Consider the following 22,729-nt stretch of genomic DNA (forward strand, 5'->3'; position numbering starts at 1 on the left):
GGTCTGAAGGTCCGACCTCAGGCCAAACTACTCTCACTTTCACGCCCATGGGGACGTTTGGATTACTGCTCTGACGAGGGAAAATGGGTCAACTTTATATCATCAGTATCTGCTCCTCTCTCCCTCCTGCTGCAGTAAAACCTTCCTCTCCATGAGCCGGTTCAGGTCATGTCTCCTCACTTTGGATCAGCCTCATATTTCATCTCCAGAGGCTCGGGCAGGGTCAGGGTTCAGCTGATTGGTTGATGTGTGTATGACGTTTCACTCTCATGACTTGTGACCGGTTCATCTACCAACTATCCTAGGAAAAATATATTCGCTGACCAGTCGATGCCCGTTGCCATGGGAATAAGTTAGTTGATCAGCTGATCGTTGTGGCTGATGGTGCGACGTGGTGCGAGCAGCACGTGTGAACACGACTGAACTAACTTTGAAGTAACTTCAAGTTGAAACTGGGGCGGCCTCGGGTCGACCCATAAGGCGATTAATGATTAATGTGACCATCTGGACCCCAGGTGACAACCAACCCCTGAGCCACCTGAGACGACCAGCCCCATCTGACCAACAGCTCTCACAGCCTTTAGCCTGAAGTCCCAGTTAGAAAGCTTTCTGGTAAATATCACATAATAGGCTTGTAAGAGAAGTGCTGGTTTATAGTTTACTCCTGGTTTAGACCTTGTTTGCTCTTAGTTTAGTCCTGATGAGTCTGTGACCCCTGAGGGCCCCCCCGCCCCCCAGACCTCCTGGCTGAGCCCGTGTTTAGCGCAGTGGTTTCATAACAGCTCCTGCTGCTCCTTTTCTCTGTGTCACTTCATTCAAACCCAAGTGTCTCGAACCTGAAGGACCCTCGAGCGCGCGCTTCAACAATAGCGTGAAGCCCAGGGTAACCCGCGCGTGGGCAGAGTGACGTAGCCCCCCCAGCGCGCCCTGCGATTGGCCGAGCGCCCTCCACCTGCTGCTCGCCCGCAAACACGGTGCCAAACACGCTCCGCGACGCGCAACGAAACCAGCGCCGCTCCGTCTGCGCCCTTTGCCACCGGAGGAAACACCGCCACCAGAACCACCGGAGAAGGTACGGAGAGCGCGCGCACAGGGTTCCAGGGAGAGAGAGAGGAGGAGGAGGAGGAGGAGAGCGGGGATGTGGTGTCGTGGTCTCGGCCGCTGACAGCGCGTCACCCCGGGGTCAGAAGCGCGTGGAGCTCCGCAGAGTGACAGGAGGGAGGGAGACTGATCCCACCCGGGCCATCATGGGCACTGCTTCCTCTTCGTACCGGGTCATCTACCTGGACGTGGACGGGCGCATCCAGAAGGTAAGGACAGGACGGGGCAAAGGGGGGGGTTATAAATGGCGAAACGACGTGTTGACGTCTGTTACGTGACTTGTCGTGACCTCGATCGCCGCGGCTTTTTTTTGGGTTGTGTTTTCCGCGCGCGTTTGGACGAACGAGCAGCGAATAAGAGTCAGCTCGGGATGAACGTGTATCCAGGGCCGCGCGCACTTTCACCAACAGAACATCCCAGTCACGCAGACGCCGGACTCACACGCATCTGCAAGGTCTTAGCTTTCAAATGAGGCAGAAATGAGACCAAAAACAACAACAACAACAAAAAAGCGTCAAAAAACATCAGAAAGGCAACAATAACACAAAAAATGCGACGAAAACTTAACATACACGTGGCGACAATAAAGTCACAATCAGGTTTTTGTTCTTAGCGTTCAAATGAGGTGTTGCACTGACTCTCCGGTCCAGACGCTTTTAGATTTGGGTGAAGCCGAACTCTATCAAATGCGCTCGGTAAAGACGAGGGTTAAGAGTTATTACCTCGGGGTGTGCTGGAGGAGGTTTTGCGCAGTGGTCGCACTCTCCCATCATCAGTAGGGGATCTAGCGCTGGATCTGTGGACGCTCAGAACAACATTACGCATTAAAGAGGGGTCAGACTTGAGAAATGGACTGTGACCATGTGAGTTGGACAGAGCACATCTTCCCCACTTTGGCTTTACCCAAATCTACAAGCTTCTTCAACAAGGCGTCAAAATGGCGGCGAAAACGTGCCGGAAAAAGCGACAGTAACGCAATTGAAAAGCGGCAAAAATGCAACAAAATAGTGACGAAAAAGTGATAAAAAAGTGTGAAAACCTAGCGTGTTGTGACCTCACACTAGGACCAAAAACAAGTCTTAGTCTCTACTTTAATTTAAAAGAAAGCATGTATATGGTAGCGCTTTATATGAAGGTCTGCTCATTAATAATATGCTTGTAAAGTATTAACACACTTCTTATTATACTTTTATCATAACGTCAACATACTTTAATAACACGCTTATTCATAGCCAACCCTTAACCCTTACTCTCACCCTAAAATGATTTCTAATGCTTATTAATACTGAGCACACCTAAATCTAAAGCAGGGGTGTCAAACATCCGGCCCCTGCCCTGTAGAGCATAAATTCCAGAGTATGTAGGGGGGAAAAAAGTAAGTCTCTCGCCCATTCCTGTGCGGAGTTATGCATTTTTTTTAAAGAAAAACCAGAATGCTCATTCTCGCCACTAGGGGGCATTAAATAAATAAAAAAGGGAAGAGTTCCACACGTGTCCAGCAGAGGGCACTGACATAATAAGAGCTCAGGATATGAACAACACATGATAAAGCCACGTAGTAAATGGACAGTCTGCCCCAGGGCGGCTGTGGCTTCAATAACAGCTTCCCACCACCAAGTGAATGAACTGCTGCACTTTCAGGAACTTGTGACACAGGCTTGTAAAGTGCAATACAAGTGTGAGCCGTTGTCATTGATGAAGCTACAGTTAAGTTGGGGCTTTGACCAAATCACAGCTTATTATTGTTCATTTATTGTCAAAATGTTCTCTATCATATTATGCGTCCCACGACCCAAAATGAGTTTGACGCCCCGATGTAAACGGTAGGGAACAGGAAGTACAGCACCGATCTCATTGTTCAGGAACGAATCACATTGGGACACTGTGCCTAAAGCTTGTCGGCATTCTGTTGTAAGAAAACATTACAGATTTGATCACTTTGTATTGTGTTGTTGGTTGAAATCACACAAATGATGTTTTCAGTTTTTACATCAGCCGAGCAAAACCAAATCGAAGCAAAAAGACAGACTTAATATCAGCGCGACATATGTCCAGATTAACCGGCTCTGCAGTCCCCATGGTTATATAAGATCACGCTAGCTTAATCCTCGGAACAATTTCAGGACCCCCGGTTAACCGCTGTCACGTCTGATGACTCCGCCAAAGCACCTGAGCTTCAGTTCACCAGAGGCTCCAGAGGCTCCATCAATAACAACTGGTCCATTTCGTACTCAGGTCTGAAGCTGTGGAGCTCATTACCCACAGAACTTAAAACCAGATCTGAGTTTAAAATGTTCACTTCTAGGGTCTAGTCTTGGAAAACAAACCAATCAATCAATAGTTTTGTAACGCCCCATATCACAGCAGGATTTTCCTCACAGAGCTGCACCGAACATTAAGGCAGTAAAAGAAAGTAGTATATAAGTACACAAGACAATTTAGTCCAGGCAAGTGAAGTATCCAGGCAAACATGAAGTCCAAATAAGCGTCGGCAGCAGGTGGTGAGGAGCGGCGTGGGCGTCCCCTGTCCTTAGACTCTCCAGTACAGTGAGGAAAAAGTCAAAAACCCAGTGGGAGAAAAGAGAAACCTCGGAGAGAACCACAGGAGGAGAGATCCACTCCCATGGACAGACGGTCTAGACCCAGGGCTGATGGGAGTCCTTCAGCAGGCGGGCCAAGATCGCAGACCGTCCAGCGAGGTTCCTCCTTTTGGCGGGGTTCCTCCGTTCGATCTGAGACAGGCACTGCCCCGAGGGGGAGTGGGACAGGGGACACCATGTGAATAGTGATGAACAGACTTCAGATTAAAAGAAATATTGAATTATATTGAGACACATATGCAGTAAGAAAAACTAGAGGATGGAATCACTAGTCCCTGAGTTTTGAGAGCGGAGAGCTCTGGTTGGCTGATATGGAATGACAGCGTCTTGGAGATAGAGCGGAGCTAAACCCTTTATGGATTTAAATGTGAGGAGCAGGATTTTAAATTTGATTCTAAAATAGCACTGAGTCTGTGTGGTATGTGATCATATTTGAACAGTATGTGTGTGATTGAAAAGGTTTTATACAAATGTTTTTATGTGTTTTATTATTGTAAACTGTGTAGAAAGGCCCAACAAGGGACATGAGCTGCGAATTAGCACTAGCTTAAAGCTCTATATGTATCGCATCAGCTGCAAACCTTCATTGTAACTATGTTGATTGCATCGTCCCTGATAAATCAATCAATAAATCAATCAATAAATAAGAGTCCCAAAAGAAGCACGTGCAGCTGCGTTTGTGATGTCGCAGTAAAAACTTAAGTGAATCTGTGCGAGCGCGTGGAAATCAGTTCATGTGTTTAAGAACTTATTTAATGAGAGTGAATTCACAAGACCACAAACCAGAGGGAATGTCTTCTAGTAGAATATCTTTAAAACATTAGCACCAATTTGCTTCCTTTGGACTTAAGATACAAAAATAGATTCATAAGGAATTTGGATCATCTTACTAATAGTGGTACTAATGAAATAATCTGCAAAATCACAAATGTTGCTTTGAAAACCGTGTACAGTGTGCAGTGTGCAGTCTACAGTGTGTACAGTGTGCAGTGTGTACAGTGTGTACAGTGTGTACAGTGTACAGTGTGTACAGTGTGCAGTGTGTACAGTGTGTGCAGTGTGTGCAGTGTGTACAGTGTACAGTGTACAGTGTGTACAGTGTGTGCAGTGTGTACAGTGTGTACAGTGTGCAGTGTGTACAGTGTGTGCAGTGTGTGCAGTGTGTACAGTGTACAGTGTACAGTGTGTACAGTGTGTGCAGTGTGTACAGTGTGTACGGTGTACAGTGTACAGTGTGTACAGTGTACAGTGTGTACAGTGTGTGCAGTGTGTACAGTGTACAGTGTGTACAGTGTGTGCAGTGTGTACAGTGTGTGCAGTGTGTGCAGTGTGTACAGTGTACAGTGTACAGTGTGTACAGTGTGTGCAGTGTGTACAGTGTGTACGGTGTACAGTGTACAGTGTGTACAGTGTACAGTGTGTACAGTGTGTGCAGTGTGTACAGTGTACAGTGTGTACAGTGTGTGCAGTGTGTACAGTGTGTACAGTGTTGTAATACAGAGTGTGAGAGAAACACACTGAGAGTCCGGCCTTTGAAGAAACCGGTTCCCATAAATCTGAAGAGGGAAGTTGGATCAGCGAAACAGTAAACTTATTATTACTGTATGCATTAGAGCGGCGCTTCTCAAACTTTACTCACCAAGTCCCACCTCATGAAATATTTGATCCAATCGGGACTAAACCAGGTCTAAAAAGGACTTTAAAAACCTAAATTGTGTCTTATTGGGTTTAAACCACGTCTGACAAACACAGATTGTAAAATGACCCACCTGGGTTTGCTCCTCTGTGTCTGAGTGAAGAGGAACTTGTTCTTTCTACAGGTGGTGTTCAGCAGATACTGCAGTCCAGGTGACATCAGAGACCTCTTCTGCACAGCTCTGGGGCTGGCCAGGTACCACACACTCTAACCTTAGGCCTTCAGGCACACGGCTCGACTTACAATGACAAAACACTGCAAGGAAATGTGGGATTTCGATATTTGATTCTAAAAACGTATCAAATTTCAAATGTTATATTACAAGTCAAAACTAAATGCTTGTGTTGTTACTTGTGTTTATGAATTGGAAGAAGGTCCTGAAGCTTCATGAGTTCAGAACCACAGTCTTGGCTCCGTTCAGAGTGCCGGTGTTATAGCCTTTGTAAACTTTAGGCTGTTCTGATTTTGGGGAAATGCACATTTTTAATTGAATGATCCAGTGGCATTGAAGCTGAACTTTCCCCAAAAGTTCACTTAGATGATTGCCATTCAGTAAATGAAAGTATTAAATGACGTAATAAATCCACTAGAGCACATGTGCCAAACACATGGTCCGTGGGCCACATGCAAGATGATTGGATTTCTGAGTATGTCAAAAAATAAAAGTAATTCTCTTCATGCCTGTGTGGAGTTATGGATTTTGAAAGAAATAAACAGAATGCTCACTCCAGCCACTAGGGGGCAGTTTACATTGAAAAAAGGAAAGAATTCCACACATGTCCAGCAGAGGGCACTGGAGATCAGGATATAAACAGCATATTATAGCCGCGTGGTAAATGGTCAGTCTGCCCCAGGGCGGCTGTGGCTACAATAGTAACTAACTGCCATCGAGTGTAGAGTGAATGAATAATGACTTTATGTAGCACTTTGAGAAACATGTGGCACAGGCTGAGCACAATAAGTCTTTGTTATTTATGAGGCCACAGTCCTTTACAGTATATGTGGCCCATGACGCGCCGTGGGGGCTGAATTTTGGCCCTCGACCCAAAACAAGCTCGACACCCCTGCACTGCAGTGTGTTGAATGAGTATGTCAGTGGTTAATCAGGTGTTTGTGTCTTCCCCGTCGTCTCCCTGTCCCTCAGAGCTGCTGAAGCTCTATTGGAAACCCCATTGAAGCTCTGCTTTTAGAAAGAAGCCTCTGATTGGCTAACTGTGAAGTAGCGCTTCAAAGCAGGGGCCAATGTTGAATTCTGATTGAATTCTGGGGTGGGAGTCCTCCTCTTTATGCTCCTGCTGTCTGTCTGTGAGAGCAGCGTTAGCATTAGCATTAGCTACTTTGTGGATAAGATATTTCTGTGGAGAGTAAAACATGTTTCTGACTTTAGCTGCTGTTAGCCACATACAGCTACATCATGACACAAACACAACAGCTCAGAGTTAGCTCTAATGTGTTAAGTCCTAGTTTGGACCTAGTTTAGTTCTTGTTTAGTACCAGGTTCAGTTCCAGTTTAAACTTTGTGCAGCGACTGTTTGGACTGGGTTTGTCACAGAAGTGGGAATACTGTCCTTTCTCTAAATATCAGGCCTAACATTAGTCCTGCTGTTGTTGCAGGAACACTAACCTGTCCCTGCTGGACTCGACTGGGGCCATGGTGTCCATCGACCCCACCATGCCCCACAACACCGAGAGGTACGTGACGCACACCGAGCTCACGGCCACACCTGCATCAACCAAAAATAATCGCCAATATGTGACCGTGTGTCCTGTCTCAGGTCAGCGTACAGAGTGATCCCCCTGAGCGGAGGACAACTGGCCGGTGAGTCCTCTTTAGTTTATTTTTCATTGTTTGTTTTTGGGGGTGGTACAAAAAGTGTTTGATTTGAAAGCTTCAGCGTGGACAGCACACAAAGGATTTTATAGTACAGGGAACCACACTGTGTATTCACAATAAATACTTTGAATAACCAAGATGGAAAATGATGATTTTTTTTTTAACAATTTGTGTAAAAGGTAAAGTTTACAAAAATTAACAAAACAATTCAAACAAAAGGGGATATTGACACTACTTACAAAAGGTTAACTAAAATGTAACCTAAACTAAGACAACAAAAGTGCAACAAAATTAGCCCTAACAAATACAAGCAAAGTCATGACTAAACTAAATTAGTGTCATTTAATTTTCGTCATGGCGACGTGTAAACCTCCCTCTCTCTCAGAACAGCTGCATTTTGTGCAGGGGTTTTGGGGTTCGGTGGATGTTTTTTGCTTTGAGAGTCCAGAATGGTCCTGAAGAAAGCAGCTTTTTAAAAGTGAACCGCTAGCTTATCAGCTAAACCCATTTGAGACCTAGAAACGTCTTCTTCTGAGTCACTGAAGAGGCACCAAGAGCCCTCACAGCTGCAGCACAGAGGAGGCGGCACAAGAGGAACTACAAGAAAGACTGTTGTGGAGCGGAGGGAGCTGCGCAGAAGGAAGAGGAGCTGACCAGTGCAGGACACCACGCTCTGAAATAGGGACAAACCCAGGAGGCGCTGCACCGTTTTCAGAGGATCAGAGGAGACTGAAGGCAGTACTCCGGTTTCCCCGACCTCAGGTCACGTTGACCCACAGTGGCAGCGCGGCTCAGTGGCATTGGCTCAGGACTAACACCTGAACACTATTTTTTTGTACAGTTGTACAATGACAAATAAAGCACTTACTTACTTAATCCCAAGTCACTTGAAAGTGAACATACCAAAAAGAGACACAGAACACAAAACACAGAATGTCTTACTGGCCACAAAGGCCAGCAGCCCAGAATGTTCCAAAGTGTGGCCTGGCACGATATGTTCTTACCTGAGCTTAGACAAGTTGATGCGTACCTGTCAGGTCTTTGTGTGTGCCCTCAGTCACGCAAAGTGTGACCAAAGATGTTGATTATTAGTATTTGGCCTCTCCCAGTGTATTCCTATAGCTCCAACTGTGGTGAAGTTAGAAGCGACCAAGCTTTTCCACGGGCACACAGACCAGACAGGTACGCATCAACTCGTCTAAGCTCAGGTAAGAACAAATCTCAGTATGGACGAACGGTGGCCTGTCCCTTTAAATAAACAATTTAGCATCAGCTACAAGATGGCCGCCACATTGGCCATGTTAACAAGCGTCATGTTCAATCTAGAGTTCTATTAAATATCTTTGACTTGAACACAAGAACTGAAGGACAGTGATGACATTCTCCCCGACATTGCATTACGAGTTATTAAAATATAGTGTCGAGCGGCAGAGAAGTGGAAGGAATTCAAAAAGATGGCAATAATCAGCAAATACTTCCCCTTTCAGCTTGAACGCAGACCCACAGCGCCACCCGTTGGTCACTCCAATAGTGGTCCAAACCGGTTTGCTCTAAAAAAGACTGAAAAGCTTTGGGGAAAGCACACTGACAAACGGCCAGTCTAAAGTGGGATTATAACTGACCAAAGACTCGCCTAAGAGCCCACAGACTGTTGCTTCTCATTCTGGATTCATTCACAGGGGATTTCTGATTGTGGTGGGTCGCAGAATGTCAGGGTTGGCAAATGAAGGTCCTCGAGGTCAGACAAGTTGAGGACCCTGGTCTATACTTTCACTATTCAGCAAAATGGATCAAAACAGGAAACATGTATAATTATCTGTGTGCACGGGTCTAAAATGTGTGCGTATGTCCCGTTCTAAACACATGTCCACAGGCCGTAATGACCCAGTGCAGTTGAACGCAGCTGCATGCAGCCTCCCCGCTGTGCAGTCCGCCCCTACACAATGGGCTGGTTGTACAATGAAAGCCTCTCCCCAGATGTGCTGTCCAGTTTAAGAAATAGATACAGACAACATCTCTGGACATGCTCATAGATGGTCATGTTCGAAGCAGCCGAGGGGGGGGGAACAAAGAGGAAAAGCTAACATTACTCCCATTTCTCCTAAACGACAAATGCTGAAGTCTGAATATACAGTATTTCTCACTACAGAGACATTTAGAGCAGTAAAGTGGTTCAACGGCCCATGAAAAACTAGCTTGATATGCTAGCGCTAGCTACAAGTGTTTTTTGTTTTCTTCTACTGGACAATTTAAACAAAACATCCAAACAAAACCAGTTACAATGTGTGGTGTGCATAAGAAAATCACAGCTGTACACAGGCACGACGGGACAATCTTTATTGGCCCGTTATGTGGCTACGCTAGTTCCATGATCCTATAATTGTGAGCGCCAGTACATCCTGTTCCTGTGAGATGAGCTAACGGTGCACACACACCTCACACCAGATTCACACCAGACAGCTTTACATTAATACAAACAACTCACGTCAAGTGATCTGATCATTACAAATATGTTGCAAACACTTGGCTACTTTAGGTATTTCTGTCATAGTTTCTGACCCTGCCTTGATTCTTTTTCGGTAGCTTTAGCATGCTATTGCTAACCGCAACAATTTTGCTCGACGATCAAAAATACAGGCGAAGCAGCATATGCAGCATGCTCATATTCACTTAGATTTCAGGGGCAAAAGTTATGTTTTAAGGCATTGAGAGACAAAAACAGTATTGGTTCAGATCGGATCTTTGTAGCCGATACCCGATATTGTACTTTTTCCAGTATTGGCTCTGAAATCTGGGATCAGTGTATCTCTAGAAAGCCAAATATTTTCACTTGAGGTGTGAATCCTCTGTAACACAGATCCCGCAGCCGGTGCCGGTGATTACTGTGTATTGTCAATGTGAAAGCCGTGCATAAGGGCCGTGCACAAGGGCCGTGCATTAGTGCGTGAGGTGGCAGGTTTGGAAGGGTCAGCTGTTTAGAGTGGCGTGAGGAGGCAGTGGAGTCCAACACACACATTCAAGAAAAAGGACACATCATCATGTGAATTTGGAGCAACATGACCAGCTCTACTACATCATAAAGACACAAGAGAAACAGAAACACCGTCTGGAAAGAGGAGGAAAAGCAGCTGTGGTTTGAAATGCCTTTCCTGAGCCCAGGCATTCAGATCAGAGGAGTTATACGCTTCAATAAACTTATGAAAACACAAACGCAATAAAGAACACACTGGAAAACAAACGGGGGGAAAAGGGGATTTCATCATGATGTGAGGCTGGACAGACTGCACACTCAAACCACACATATTGAGATAATGTCCAGCGAGGTCAGAGAAAGGTCGTAAAACTATTTCAGTGTCACCAAAGCACAAGCAAAGAATCAGGAAACTATTTTCATTCATATTTTAATGCTTAGCAGCAGCAGTGCAGTTTTTTTCTGAACCGTCCCAAGCGACTGAATAGAAGCGGTGGCGGGCTTTGTCAGGTTAGGTGTGTAGACGTACCTTTAGACTGTTAGAACAAGTATGTTTTCTTAAGATTTGGTGAGTTTGGTCGATGAGCACTCTCAGCGTGTCAGGAGCTTGATGCAGGATGTAAATACTTCAGTGGAGGAGACGACTGTGTTTAGAAAGGTCACAATTTTGTCTTGAAGCTAAAGGCTCAATAATTGAACATAGTGCCATGAATATGAATCAACCTGCCTGAAAATAATTGTCTTGTCTCTAGTTAACTTTCATAAGCGCACCACATCCAACAAGCCAATTCCTTCATGTTCGTAAGTAAGTAGAAATAGTGTTCAGGTGTTAGTCCTGAGCCGCTGTGGGCCAACCTGACCAGCAGGGGAAACCATAGCACCCAGAATTTCATTGTAATTCTGCACAGTGCCCCCTACTGAATCCTAAGACTTTTAAAAGGGACTAAACACTGAATGGGGGTAGGCACTTGTAAGCTTTCTTGCTTCGGCCGACTCCTTTTTGAGTTTTTATTTAGTGTGAAGAATGTAAACAGGCTCAAACAAACTGCTAAACTGGTGTAAGGAGTGTAATGTACTCAAGCAGAGTACAGACCCTCAAAACCACGATTTAAATTCATTTTTGATCTTTGTCACTTTGTCACCGGTCTATACTGGAAAAGTCCCGCATGGATGCCGAAGGAAACGCTGTCTTGTTGTTGTCCTCGTCCTTTCAATCACGCCGTCGTTTTATTGGCTACAGGTACCGACCTTTGACCAGTGTTCAGCCAATAAGGATCGGTTATAAAGCTGCCAGCCCCGTCCCTGCGCTCTGATTGGCTCTTGTAAGCACAGTGTGTTCTCACCTACAAAACACAGGTTGTTTTCCCGACCGTCTATTTATTGACCTGCTTCCCCGGTTTAACACTTCTCCAGGTTGTTTTGAGGCTGTGTTACCAATCGTTTCCTGTTGGTTTAGACCTGGTCCGGTCTTGACTTTGATCGCGGTCCGGTCCTGGTTTGACTCTTGGGTTTGTTGCAGATAAGGAGGAGCTCTTCCAGAATGTGTTGACCCAGGTGGCCGAGCAGTTTTCAAGGTAAGACGCCACCTTTTTTTAATACCATTGATGGGGCTGCAGAGGTTAATCATAGAGACTATTACAGGAAGTGAGCCGCTACATTCTGTGCACTCTGAGCCTATTGGCCACATACCAAACTCTCACACTTGAAGGGTTTTTACATCTATTCTGACAAGCACTGAATCGACGGTGGACTTTTATGTGGATGCTGTTTGGTTGCATTCACGTTTTACAATGCGAGGATGTAATCTCCAAAAGGAACACTGACATATGATGCACCTCTGCAGTATTTGGACAGCAAATGGATTCACAGACCTGTCATATTATTTCTATGGCAGTAAGTCCTTTCATCACGCTCATATTTTCGAATATTGTCACCACTTTAGGATGCCTTTCAAAGAAATAGTTGAAAGCCGACAGAGAAGACATTGACCTTTGACACTATTTCATGTGCATTCTCCCAGTCATGACAGAGATATTAGCCAAAAGCTAAGGCAGTTCAACACTTACCGTAGTTACCATCTTGGAATTTTATTTGCCCATTTTTGCCTCAATTTTAAACGATTGGCTCTTTAGAATGTTGTGATGTCGGCTGAATGCAAAGCACTTTACAGATACAATTCCATTGATAAGGTTCTCTAGAGGCTTCTTTTCACTCTTTTGTCAGATTTTGCCATTACCACTCAAACTGGAAGCCTATTTGACCAAACCTGTTCAGGGACATATTCACCGTCTTTACTGTTCCCCCTACAGTCTCTATGCTTTGGCTGACATTTTGAATCATGGCTGACATTTTGAATCATCAGAATCATGGTTAGTGGCCTTTACCTCTGTCCTGCCGAACACTGTCTGCCACTGTCCCTGTGGTGCTGATGCGTCCTCTTGTGAAGAAGCTGCTTTGTTTCCTCTTTGCACTGCTCACTGCACTCTTCACTGCAGTGAATGTTATACACTTTAATGTCTCTGACGTCATTGACTCGATCCATCCTCGGTTTGGTCATGGCTGAAGATTCCTGGACAACTGACCCAGAGCTAGTTTGTGGTCCTTTGTAACGGATTTGAAACAGGCCCAAACACTTGTTTTGCTCTGGAGGTCAGGGGACGGTCGTGGAGGCGGACTGTGTCAGCATCCATCTGGACAAAACCACCGCACCATTTTCTGTTGTGTTCTTCATGATCCATTTTGTCTTTTCCTGCAGGGCATTCAAGATCAACGAGCTGAAGACTGAGGTGACTAACCGCCTGGCCATGCTGGAGAAGCGTGTGGAGCGTAAGTGCACTTTTGCTACTTTCTCTGGTTCACTCTGAGTTGTTAGCCGCCGCGCTAATCAGTCGTCACCCCCCGCTCCTCTGCCCCCCAAATCCCCCCACCCCACACGCTCCTCTGCCCCCCCTATGGTTTTTATGCAAAAATCCAAAGTATGATGTTGGAAATTTGTTTGGAAAGTTTGGAATGGATTTGGCGCAAAAATATGAACAATTTAAATAAAATATCCGAACTGCCTTTGTCCAATCTATTCCAGCGCCCCATGAGCCCTTGCATGAATTATCTGTGGGATTTCCGGAATGTGTCGGAGCCACGGTGCCCACGTTTTATGAGCTTTAGAGACGTAAACTATGTGGGAACATGAGCTGCTTACAGTAAACTTATGACTGAAAATCACACCACTGAGGGCTCTCCTCGTATGAGAGTTGCATGTTCAAAATCGGCCTGAAAAATGTGACAGTCAGTCCAGGAGCATGTTCCAAACACAAATGCCACTTTCTCTGGTTTTGAATTGAAACAGTGAAACATGTTCCTGAGCTGCACGAGGACATGTTTTAAATATTGCGGTCAGTGTTGGGGACTACGTATCACAGACGACGTACACTAAGGAATATAACATATTACTTAAACAAAATATGGTAATACAATTTAAGTAACTCGAGTTACAAGTGCATTTGAATGGTTTGCATTGATATACGAACATAAAAATACCAAACTCCCCCAAATAAAATGCAGCACCAAATCAAGTGGGACACCGGTGTGTACGATCTGCTGTTACTCTGTGGCTTTATTACTATGTTCAATTTATATTTGGCCAAAAGTAACTCAGAAGTAGCTCAAAGCAGTGTAACATTTTTGAAAGTGTAATATGTACAACAATACAAACATATTAGGATTTTACAGCTGTAACTAGTAATATATATGCCATTAAATATTCACTTAGTGTCTTGCCCAACACTGGCTACGAGAAAATCATCTTCGCAACTTCCGGGATCTCACGGAAAATGTAAATGTACACATAATCATTTCTGTATTAATATCCAGGAATAAGGTGGATAAGGCCTTCAATATGTCCTATATCCAGTATATACATATATCCTTGGAGATGTGTTGAGTCCTGCTCCCACCAATTATGGTCTTTCGTATGAAACAAGTGCTTTTTTCTCTGTTGAAAGTGATGGATAACGATGTTCGGCTTTGAATTAGACATATTTAGAACTTACATGTTTAGTAAGGTATGTTTACATTTAAGTTATTTAATGGCCCCTAACCTTATTCCCTATGTCAGTGGTTCCCAAAGTAGGAAAAATACATTTACTGACTAAAATGTGCTACTTTACACCAGTACTTCGCCTGCAGTCATTACTACACGTTGCCTTTTTATGTGATTTTAGCGGCAATATGACTTTGAATAGGGTAAATTATTATTATTATTAATGGGAGCCCCGTGAGAATCTCGGCCCGCACAGATCATACAATCAATTTGCTCACATGCCCTTATACAAAGCCGTCTCCATAGGTCTTTCTATTTTGTACAGGTTTGTTTTAATCAGTGCATTTTTCAGGTATGTTTTCGTTCATTTTCTTAAATAGGCCGAGGGACTCCCATCAGCCCGGGGTCTATCTGCAGCCTGTCCGTCCATGAGAGCGGATCTCTCCTTCTCCCCGAGCTTTCTCTTTCCTCCCACTGGGTTTTTGAGTTTGCCCTTTGTTTTGTTTTTTGACATCCCATTTGCTGCTGGGACGGAGGAGGGTTGCAGCAGAACTAGCTGGATGAAGGAGCCACAGGGTTTAGCGTTTATATGAATGGAGATTATCTGAGAAGAAACGCTGACTCGGCTCACAGTGATAAGGCGAGGAGCAGGAAGGAAACATGTGAGATACACCAAAAATCAGAGGAGGTTTTTGAAAGCTTCGTTTTTCATTTGTGCATGAGTTAACCAAAACGTGTTTCATTATACAAACTGATTTGAACCTGTTTATTGGCTTGTTTCACACTGGTCATTCCCCAGCACAATGTAACGCAAACAACCGGACCAACTGATTTTCAAATAATAAATATGATTTGTCCCTAATCATGACTTCCGTTACCAATTGCAATTAAATTCAAATAAATATTGCATTTCTCCTCAGTGCTGGGAGGGCTTGTAATACTCAACAGTTGTCATCAGGACTTTGATCAGTAAAATAATAAAATGAAGCCGCGTCCATCTGTTGCTCCGGTGGAAATCGGTCTAAATCGGTCTTTGTTTTTTTCTTTTTCATGCATATAGCTCGGGAAATGATGTACAACTGTAAAGGGTGGTAAGATACAAGAAAAAAGAGCAAGCTGTCACAATTTTATTGGCTCTTTAACCTTTTCGAGTCGTTCATTACCGCGGGACGTCATAACATGTCATTCCCCGTTACTCTTATTTATAGAAACTGTATTTTTTCTTTTCTTTAGAAAGAGCGATTTTCCTTTTTTCTTTCAGGTCCCATCGAGAGGGAAGGGGACCTGATTTTCAAAAAATTCCTCTCTCCCCCATAATTTTGCAATCTTACAGACTATCACTTTATTTATTTATTTATTTATTTATTGACCTTCATTTAACCGGGATAGTCCCACTGAGATTAATAATCTCTTTTTCAGGGGAGTCCTGGCCCCAGATGGGAATATTAATTATTAATTTAAATCCCAATAAATCACTCTCAGAACTCTCAGAGAAAAAAAACAACTAAAATCAAAATCTAGATCTTGTCAGGAGCTGGACTGCAGGATGTGTTTGTCCCAGTGCACTTGTTCATTGGGCCAAAGATGAGGAAGTAACTCACCCATGCAACAGCTGCATGTTCCTTATCTGAGGCTATCTGGTCTAACAGGTCATCGCCTGGTCACTCATCTGTTCTGTGTATATTTGGCTTTTCACAAGCGCTAGAAGAGTGCATTATTTAATCGTATTTCTTTTTTACAACTGTTCCATTTCTTTTTGTAAGTGTAAATATAGCCGAGGTGAATGTTGATCTGCAGGATCTTCAGAAGCTGCCGCCGAGATAAGAGCTCATAAACAGGTCCATAAAGTCTTTACAGTGTTCGGAGAGTGTGCCGGGTCAGGCGGAAGAACAGCGCAGGATTTCCCCATAGCCGCAGGGACAGTGAAGTACACTTGACCCCATGTTTGGAGAGAGTTTGAAGGTCATGAGCGGACTCTAACTGAACTGAACAGTCTCACACACGTCGAAAGCCCTGTTAAAGTCATTCATTTTTCTGATTGACCGGACAGTCAGGTCATTAGATAATAACTAAGGACAGCTGTATGCTCAGGCTGCCGTCATCTGGAGATAATGTTCAGTCTTTGTTATCAGTTACTGTGTTGTTCACATTTATTAGAAAGCATTTATTATATGGGCACTGGGTAAAACTGGGGGGTCTGGGAGCCTCCTCCAAGGTCAAATAAAATGCAATTCCAGTGAATTTCGACTGCTCACTGCCCCAAAGTAACCTTTATATTAGACTTCATTGTTTTATTGCTCAACAAGATTAAAATCTGCTTATATTTTCAAACTCCGCACAGATTGGGACGTTGGTTAGTAGGCCATGTACACGATTTTTATACTAGTAGTGAAATTAAATCTGTTTTGTTCACCTCTCATGTAATTACAAAGATTTTTAATGTTTGTAAGATTAGCGCTACTGTGACAGTGACCTTGAAAAGTGACCCTGAAAGTTATGAACACATTTCTATGAAGAATTGGGATGTTAGAACCGTGAGTCAGGAATGAGCTTAAACTTTTACTTCAGTCATTATTGTAAGAAATAAAAACAAATCGGGTATAGAAAGTTTTTTTTTAACAATTGGAGCATTCTGTCTGCCCCATCACCCCCCTCATGGGAGTTCATTTTTTGGTACCTGTTGCTGATTGGTTATTCCCGAGAGGTGATTGGTTAGTCCCAGTGTCTGACTGGTTAGTCCCAGTGTCTGATCGGTTAGGTCGGTGTCTGATTGGTTAGTCCCAGTGTCTGATAGGTTAGTCCCAGTGTCTTATTGGTTAGAGCCAGTGTCTGATTGGTTAGTCCCAGTGTCTGATTGGTTAGTCCCAGTGTCTGATTGGTTAGTCCCAGTGTCTGATTGGTTAGACCCAGTGTCTGATTGGTTAGTCCCAGTGTCTGATTGGTTAGTCCCAGTGTCTGATTGGTTAGACCCAGTGTCTGATTGGTTAGACCCAGTGTCTGATTGGTTAGACCCAGTGTCTGATTGGTTAGACCCAGTGTCTGATTGGTTAGTCCCAGTGTCTGATTGGTTAGTCCCAGTGTCTGATTGGTTAGTCCCAGTGTCTGATTGGTTAGTCCCAGTGTCTGATTGGTTAGTCCCAGTGTCTGATTGGTTAGTCCCAGTGTCTGATTGGTTAGAGCCAGTTGCTGATTGGTTAGACCCAGCGTTTGATTGGTTTGTCCCAGTGTCTGATTGGTTAGTCCCAGTGTCTGATTGGTTAGTCCACGTGTCTGATTGGTTAGTCCCAGTGTCTGATTGGTTAGTCCCAGTTGCTGATTGGTTAGACCCAGCGTCTGATTGGTTAGTCCCAGTGTCTGATTGGTTAGTCCCAGTGTCTGATTGGTTATTCCCAGTGTCTGATTGGTTAGTCCCAGTTGCTGATTGGTTAGACCCAGCGTCTGATTGATTAGTCCCAGTGTCTGATTGGTTCTTCCCAGATGCTGATTGGTTAGACCCAGCGTCTGATTGGTTAGTCCCAGTGTCTGATTGGTTAGTCCCAGTGTCTGATTGGTTCTTCCCAGTTGCTGATTGGTTAGACCCAGCGTCTGATTGGTTAGTCCCAGTGTCTGATTGGTTAGTCCCAGTGTCTGATTGGTTCTTCCCAGTTGCTGATTGGTTAGTCCCAGTGTCTGATTGGTTCTTCCCAGTTGCTGATTGGTTAGTCCCAGTGTCTGATTGGTTCTTCCCAGTTGCTGATTGGTTAGTCCCAGTGTCTGATTGGTTGGAGCCAGTTGCTGATTGGTTAGACCCAGTATAGTTTAGTTTTGATGGATTACAGAATCCATTAATCTTATTGAAAAGATGCTGATTGGTTAGTTCCGGTTGCTGATTGGTTGAATCCGATTTCTGATTGGTTAGTCCTTGTTGCTGATTGGCTAGTCCCAGTGTCTGATTGGTTAGTCCCAGTGTTTGATTGGTTAGTCCCAGTGTCTGATTGGTTAGTCCCAGTGTCTGATTGGTTAGTCCCAGTGTCTGATTGGTTAGTCCCAGTGTCTGATTGGTTAGTCCCAGTGTCTGATTGGTTAGTCCCAGTGTCTGATTGGTTAGTCCCAGTGTCTGATTGGTTGGAGCCAGTTGCTGATTGGTTAGACCCAGTATAGTTTAGTTTTGATGGATTACAGAATCCATTAATCTTATTGAAAAGATGCTGATTGGTTAGTTCCGGTTGCTGATTGGTTGAATCCGATTTCTGATTGGTTAGTCCTTGTTGCTGATTGGTTAGTTCCGGCTGGCCTTTTGGCGGGCCATGTTCCTGAAAATCCTGGTTTAATCGAGGGAAAGGTCGTCTCCCTCTCTGCTCCACTCAGCTGCCTTTGAGCATGTAACCCGTAGCGACAGGAGGGATAGGTCACCATGGAGACCAGAGTGATGCAAGGATACACATTTGTGTGGGCACATGGTTGTCATGGCGACCAGGTATCCAGGCACTTAGCATCTGTTCTCAGAGTGGGGCCGCTTTACCAGGCAGTGAGTGCAACAGGCGTCTTCACATCAAGAGTCAGACTCTATGGTCGCCTCACGACCAGAGAGTCTCCGGTTGGAATGTGCCGTCTCCTGTGGTCTCTGTCCTCCTGTCTCACATGTCTCCTGTGTCCTCTGTCCACAGTGGAGGGGATGAAGGTGGTGGAGATCGAGAAATGCCGTAGCGACATAAAGAAACTTCGAGAGGAGATGGCGTCTCGAAACAACAGGTGACCTAGAGCATCGGTGTCGTCACAAATTGTGGGCTCTGAGCTAGAGCTGGGTAATATATCGTCGACAAGATAATATCGAAATTGCAGTTTGGGAAATATGCACATTTACAATATCGAGTTTATCTCCATTGTCAAGAAATGTAGGGAAAAAGTGGGTAAAAAGCTGTGGAAAAGTAGAGAGAGATGGGGAAAGACTGTAAGGGAAAAGTTCCAAAAATGTGGAAAAATTGGGGGAAATATGGGGGGAAAGTGAAAAGAGTATATGAGGGAAAATATAGGAAATGGGTAGGGGAAGGAGTAGGGGAAGAAAGGGGAAAATGTGGGAAAAATGTAGAACAAATTTATAAAAAAAAGTGGGGGGAAAATGTAGACAAAATTGGCAAAAATGGGGCAAAATGGTGAAAAAATGTGATTAAAATGGAGAAAGTGTTTCATCTGCCCTTTTGCTGCCTGCTCAGGACAGTTATCATTTTGACGCCCCCTGCTGGCAGTATATGTCATGTGTGTCCTGTGTGTCTCCTGCAATAGCTTCCTGGAGGACAATAAGAAGCTGACCCCTCGCAGAGACGTGCCTTCATACCCAAAGGTCAGTGAGCTGCTGTGCACGTGTGGGACGCTGGGAATCACCGCCATGTTTGTCATACGTTCTGTTCACGTGACATCTATGGGAACTATGGGAACTGTCAAATTAGGATTTCTTGACCGGGTTTATGGTTAATACCTCTGGAATTCCTGGGCCAATCCACATGAAATAAAACCTGACACAATGTTTAAGGTCTTATTTGTCAGGACAGATGAGCTAAGGTCCAGTTATGTTATGGTGTTATATGTAATCCCTGCATGATTTATTGAGCTTTGAACCCCCCCCCCAAAAAAAAAACAGGGCAAAATTTGGATGTTACAATATTTTTTTGCGTATTGTAAATAGCTCAGATCCAAAATCTCTGAAAAAAATCTTTGGAACTAAAAATAAAACCATACATTTAAACCTGGGTTTATCCATTATTTAGATTTCGTCCCTTAAAATTAGCCATGTTTATTCATAAAATGTCTCATATAAGCTGTGCAGTTTTCCTTTTATTTATATCAGCAATATACAGCAAGTTTCAAATTGATCAAAGTTTGTATTAAAGGTGCATTATGCTACTTTTTATTTGAAAAAAGAGGTTGATATCTGTGTGTATTTGACCTTGTAGTGACCCAGCAACCGTATGAGAGGTCAGCATGGAGCCTTTACTTTGCATCACAGTGGTCTCTATGCACCGATCCCATACTGGTATCAGATATTGTCTACAAATATCCAATACTGAACCTGATACTGGTTTTAAAAACACAACTTTCACTACTTAAATATAAGGACATGCTATATGTCATTTTGAAGAGCAGAACCTGGAGAATTCAATCCCTGAGTTACTTTTAACCTCCACAAATATATTGTATCGCCGGACAAAATACCACGGCTAGCATGTTAATGCTAACGTCAACTAATCAAAGTCGGGACAGAAGCTATTATAGAACAACCTAAAGTAATCAAATCAAATGGGCCACTGCTGAAGTGGTCGAGTGTTTCGTTTGTGAAGTAACATATTTGTAATGATCAGATGTCAGTTTATGTTATGTGAGTTGTTTATAATGTAAAGTCTGTCCTACCCAAGAGAAGTCCACTGATCCTTGTTCAGTGTTTTTCCATGAGTTTATCAATAGATATAATTGATCATTGATCTGCAAGACTTTAGAGCTGCCACTTTTAAGGAAGTCTCTTGGTATCAGTTAATATCGGATATTGGCAGATAGTCAAAACCCCAGTATCGGTATCGGAAGTAAAAAGGCTGGATTGGTGCAACTCTATCTCCAGGACACTCCAGGATCAACTGTTTGGAAGGCTTTAAATGCTGATGGACCAGAAAACCTACAAGACAATTGATCCTGGAGCGTCCGAGAGAGCAATGTGATGGAAATAAAAAGCTCCATGCTGCCCACTCATACAGCCGCAGGGTCACTACAAGGTCCAATACACACAAATATCAGCCTTTTCGCATAAAAGCACTTAAGCATAAGGTGCCTTTTTTTCCTTTATAGAACTGTACAAAAAACGCTGACGTGCAAATCCACACAAAATCAATACTTTTTTACTCTGAACTTCTTTTTAATAGATACAGAACTGAAGGAATGCCTCCATGTCATTTGAAACATCCTTTGTTTTGTTGAGATTTTTTGTGTAGATGGGCATGACATTAAATTCAGAGTAACAAACTAAAAGTAAAAGATGTTGTTCTCGGGCGAAACAGTGTGTTGTTCTGAAATCTTTACTAAGATTTACTCAGACAATTGCCGTGTATCTTTTTTTAATCTCTTAACCCCCACTTTAACCGAGCACATTTTCCCCCGTTTGACGACAAAAGAGCAACACAAAACATCAAGTTCATTAGATTAGGGTAAAGCTGAACTAAAGAAAATGTGCTCTTTTCAGGTAGGAGTTAAGAGATTTAGTACAAATGTTTAATCTTCAGACCTGACTCATGAGCGTTTTTGCATACATGCACAATTATATAACGTATCGCTGTGTTACAAAACAACAACCCTGCAGTAAAGAGGGGGGAAAATAACCCTGTTCCCTGCTGCAGTACCATCTGTCCAAGGAGACGGTGGAGGCGCTGAGGTTGCCCACGTTCGACGCCTGGCAGTGGGAGCCCAACGAGGTACGACACAGCACAGCTTTTGATGATGACTGAGCCCGTTTCCTGTAGTTCAAATCCAATAAACGGCCTAGTTACTTACCGCCCGCTAACTAGAGCCAAGCTAATGCACGTTTACCATCCGTTTTATGAGCTGTCGTTGCTGGACATGGTCACTGAAAAGCTGTTTCTGGAGCTGGAATAACTGCACGTTTAGTGTGTTTGGTTGCTGGGGGCAGAGCACTCGGGACATGGCAGCTTCAGTATATTATGTCTATACTGGAGAATCATGACTTTTATGTTTCCTCACTGAGCCACAGTGGCACGGGGGAGACAAAGCCACTGCAGCCTCTATCTCCTCCACAGCAGGAACATATTTTTATCAATACCGGACAAAGAGATCACCTTCCCAAGAACACGACTAGTCTACACGATGGTGCCGGTTGCATTTAAGGCAGCTCCAGGGATTTCTCTGATTTCCTAAAGCACATTGGGGCTTGTTGGAAGTTGAAGTCTTTATATAGCAGTTGTTGGGGGTCTTCAGAGAAGTTTGGCACCAAGAAGTCTTTTGAAGTATGAATAGGTCTTTAGAAAGTGCCCTGACAAGATTGTTGTCGGTCCGCAGATGCTGAGCTGCCTGGAGCACATGTACCACGACCTGGGGCTGGTCAAGGACTTCAACATGAACCCCATCACGCTCAAGCGCTGGCTGGTGAGGAATCCCTAAGTCAGGGAAGGTGCGTTTGCAGCTTTACTCATCTGTGCGACTGTGTGTGCGCAGCTGTGTATCCATGACAACTACAGGAACAACCCCTTCCACAACTTCAGGCACTGCTTCTGCGTCACCCAGATGATGTACAGCATGATCTGCCTCTGCAACCTACAGGTAAAGGGGACCAAACCAGACTAAGCTGAGCCAAGCCAGACTATACCAGACCTGGGTGATGTGAAGTGGTTCTGCATCACCCAGATGATGGACATTTGCTGCAGCCAGTTACAGAGCAGAAAACACACTGAAAATACAGTGGCTCCTTAGTCATTTCTCTATGAATACGACATTGTTTTACCAAAAGCCCACAAGA

The 22,729-nt window shown here is 44.1% G+C and overlaps 1 protein-coding gene across 2 annotated transcripts in view; it reads left to right on the forward strand.

The window, feature by feature from the left end:
- Nucleotides 1-1,096: 1,096 nt before the first annotated feature.
- The window catches only part of pde9aa (phosphodiesterase 9aa), a 30,725-nt gene continuing 9,092 nt past the window's right edge, over nucleotides 1,097-22,729 (forward strand). The window contains exons 1-11 of one of the 2 annotated variants that reach the window (XM_079562937.1): nucleotides 1,097-1,310; nucleotides 5,522-5,592; nucleotides 7,012-7,089; nucleotides 7,173-7,216; nucleotides 11,722-11,776; nucleotides 12,958-13,028; nucleotides 18,885-18,969; nucleotides 19,498-19,558; nucleotides 21,597-21,671; nucleotides 22,273-22,359; nucleotides 22,429-22,533. In XM_079562937.1, the coding sequence (XP_079419063.1) occupies nucleotides 1,248-1,310; nucleotides 5,522-5,592; nucleotides 7,012-7,089; nucleotides 7,173-7,216; nucleotides 11,722-11,776; nucleotides 12,958-13,028; nucleotides 18,885-18,969; nucleotides 19,498-19,558; nucleotides 21,597-21,671; nucleotides 22,273-22,359; nucleotides 22,429-22,533 (795 nt within the window). In that variant the 5' untranslated portion in view covers nucleotides 1,097-1,247. The remainder of the gene's footprint in view (nucleotides 1,311-5,521; nucleotides 5,593-7,011; nucleotides 7,090-7,172; nucleotides 7,217-11,721; nucleotides 11,777-12,957; nucleotides 13,029-18,884; nucleotides 18,970-19,497; nucleotides 19,559-21,596; nucleotides 21,672-22,272; nucleotides 22,360-22,428; nucleotides 22,534-22,729) is intronic. The other variant, XM_079562938.1, reaches the window with a different exon arrangement.

Source organism: Gobius niger (genome assembly GCF_951799975.1).
Source record: "Gobius niger genome assembly, chromosome: 9".
Classification (NCBI taxonomy): Eukaryota; Metazoa; Chordata; class Actinopteri; order Gobiiformes; family Gobiidae; genus Gobius; species Gobius niger.